Source organism: Bison bison, unplaced genomic scaffold (genome assembly GCF_000754665.1).
Source record: "Bison bison bison isolate TAMUID 2011002044 unplaced genomic scaffold, Bison_UMD1.0 scf7180017864281, whole genome shotgun sequence".
Classification (NCBI taxonomy): Eukaryota; Metazoa; Chordata; class Mammalia; order Artiodactyla; family Bovidae; genus Bison; species Bison bison.
Genome location: NW_011494853.1, coordinates 1,088,792 through 1,091,898, shown reverse-complemented (window position 1 = coordinate 1,091,898; position 3,107 = coordinate 1,088,792). Strand labels below are relative to the sequence as shown.

Here is a 3,107-nt window from a genome sequence, read left to right as displayed (position 1 = left end):
TCCCTCAGGACTCAGACCCCCGTCCTCCAGGGCCCACCCCTCTCCAGCCTGTGGACAGTGTGCAGCACGGACCTGAGCAGATGACCCCCGCGTCCTGCTTGTGTCTGCAGTTGTGCTGCCCCCAGCCCCGGGAAGGGCACCTCCACACGTGGGACTCCTTTCCTGTGCAGTTCAGGTCGTCCAGCCAGATGGGCCCTGATCCTGCTCCGAAGTGAGCAGACCCTGTGGCATTGAGGGCTTCTCCACAGCCCAGCTGCCTGCACACCACGTGGGCATCATCCAGGTCCCAGCCGTCATCACAGATGGTGCCCCAGGAGCCCTGGTCAAGGATCTCCACTCTCCCGGCACAGGGACCAGCTCCTTCCACCAGGCGGAGCTGTCTGTTGTCTGAAGAGAGAAAAATGGGACAATGGGGCAGTGACCCCAGGGGTTGAGAAGGGTCTTCGGTCCTCTGGGACCCTTACCTGAACAGTAGGGGGCGCTCTCCTCTGAGGCCGAAGAGCCAGCTGGTTCTGCCATAGAGTCATTGCACTGGGGCAGCACCTGGGTCTGGTTTCCTGAAGAAACAACAATGATCAACCCAGAAGTCTGGAGGGGTTGAAGAACAGGAAACTGAATTAAGGAAAATAATGACCTACTGATGGAACCTAAGATGAAAGCTGTGACCCAGCAGTAAAGTTATCATACTCTTAGTGTTCACCTTCTCCCTGGAGAGTTCTGCTTCTGACAGTCCCACAATTTCTGTATTAACCCAAGTGTTGCTGTAAGAATGAGTTAAGTAAATTGTATCCTTAAATTTATCCCTGTGCTGTGCTCAGTCTCTCAGTCACGTCCGACTCTTTGTAACCCCTTGGACTGTAGCCCACCAGTATCCTCTGCCCATAACATTTTTCAGGCAAGAATATTGGAATGGGTTGCCAAGCCCTCCTCCAGGGGATCTTCCCAACCCAGGGATCAAACCCAGGTCTCCCGCACTGCAGGTGGATTTTTTACCATCTGAGCCACCAGGGAAGCCCAAATCTATCCCTAAGCAAAAGCAAAACAAAATTCTTTCTGAAGGATTTCTACAATTTCTTCAATGTGTATCTTTAAAACAAACACTTATATAAAATAGATCTCATGAAAAAAGGAAAGGAAAAAGGAGACATTAGAAAAAATTTCCAAGGGTTTTCAGCTGCTAGAGTTACCTGATGAGAATATATATAGCCATGGTTAAAGTGCTTATGGAATTAATTGACAAAATGTGTATCTTTGCAGAGAAATGATAACAAAAACCAAATACTTCTAAAGCTGAAAAACTTGTTAGCTGCAAATAAGAACTAAAGAATAAGTGTAGCCGCACATTAGCTCAACATAAACTAGAAACATCAAAATGCAAAATCAGAAGATATTCTTCAATTAATTCAGGTCACATAGCAAGAGTTCTGGTTATATTGTTGTATGGCAGTTTTTCAAAAAAACTTGGTTCACTTCAGTTCAGTCCCTCAGTCATGTCCAGCTCTTTGTGACCCAATTAACTGCAGCTTGCCAGGCTTCCCTGTTTGTCACCAACTTCTGGAGCTTGCTCAAACTCATGTCCATCAAGTTGGTGATGCCATCCAACCATCTTATCCTCTGTCATCCCCTTTTCCTCCTGCCCTCAATCTTTCCCAGCATCAGGGTCTTTTCCAATGAGTCAGCTCTTCTCATCAGGTGGCCAAAGCATTGAAGATTCAGCTTTAGTACCAGTCCTTCCAATGAATATTCAGGACTAATTTCCATTAGGATCCACTGGTTTGATCTCCTTGCAGTCCAGGGGACTCTCAAGAGTCATCAACACCACAGTTCAAAAGCATCAGTTCTTCAGTGCTCAACTTTCGTTATGGTACAACTCTTACATCCATACATAACTACTGGAAAAATCACAGCTTTGACTAGATGGACCTTTGTCAGCAAAGTAATGTGTCTGCTTTTTAATATGCTGTCTAGGTTGGTCATAGCTTTTCTTCCCAAGAGCAAGCATCATTTAATTTCATGGCTGCAGTCACATCTGCAGTGATTTTGGAGCCCAAGAAAATAGTCTGTCACTGTTTCCATTGTTTCCTCATCTATTTGCCATGAAATGATGGGACCAGATACCATGATCTTTGTTTTTTTAAATGTTGAGTTTTAAGCCAACATTCTAAGAGTTTTCACTCTCCTCATTCACTTTCATCAAGAGGCTCTTCAGTTCCTATTCGCTTTCTGCAATAAGGGTGGTGTCATCTGCATATCTGAGATTATTCATATTTCTCCTGACAATCTTGATTTCAGCTTGTGCTTCATCCAGCCCAGCATTTCACGTGGTGTACTCTGCATATAAGTTAAATAAGCAGGGTGACTATATATAGTTTTGACCTACTCCTTTCCCAATTTGGAAATAGTCTGTTGTTCTGAGAGGGTAACAGGCAGGAAGGCCAGGGTTCTCCAAATGGAGGAAATAGCCTGCAAGTGTCAGACATTTTTATCTCTCTTAAGCGGCAGGAGGAAACAAACTAGCAATATTTTTTCCTTCTCTATACAAATTTAAAGGGAGGTTTCTCTTAAAATACTGTGTGGCCATAATGACACCTGGTTTTGCCTGAAGTTAGCTATTCTTGAGCCTAGAGATAACCAATGCCTTTTTCTTATGGAAATGTTTGTCTTAAGCTATGCTAATGTACTATGCCTTTACCCCAAACTCTGTCTCCAAGTTGGTTCTGCCTCTTGGCCCAGAACCTACTTGACAAACCAGTATGGATATTGTTCTCCTAATCTATGTAAATGAAACTATTTGTATGGTGATCTGTCCTTCTTCAAGATTCAAGTTAATCATTTTATGGCCCAGGATAAACCATTTGGCGCCAAGACTATCCCAAAATGCATCTTATGGGTGAGGGGCCTGGTGCCATTCTGAATTTTAAGACATTCCTTTCTTTCATTAACAGACTGCTAGTGACTATATAACATCCAGCTGAAGACTAGCAGGCGGGTACTCTTTCTGCCCCCTTCTGATCCCTATGTCAGAAGCTTTCTCTATCTCCTTTATACTTTAATAAAACTTTATTACACAAAAGCTCTGAGCGATCAAGCCTCGTCTCTGGCCCCGG

At 44.3% G+C, this 3,107-nt stretch overlaps 1 protein-coding gene across 1 annotated transcript in view; it reads right to left on the bottom strand.

Annotated features, from left to right (window-relative positions):
• The window catches only part of LOC104995501 (antigen WC1.1-like), a 58,847-nt gene that overhangs the window by 38,432 nt on the left and 17,308 nt on the right, over positions 1–3,107 (bottom strand). Inside the window, 2 exon segments of the mRNA XM_010849379.1 lie at positions 73–387; positions 465–557. Of these exon segments, the coding sequence (XP_010847681.1) occupies positions 73–387; positions 465–557 (408 nt within the window).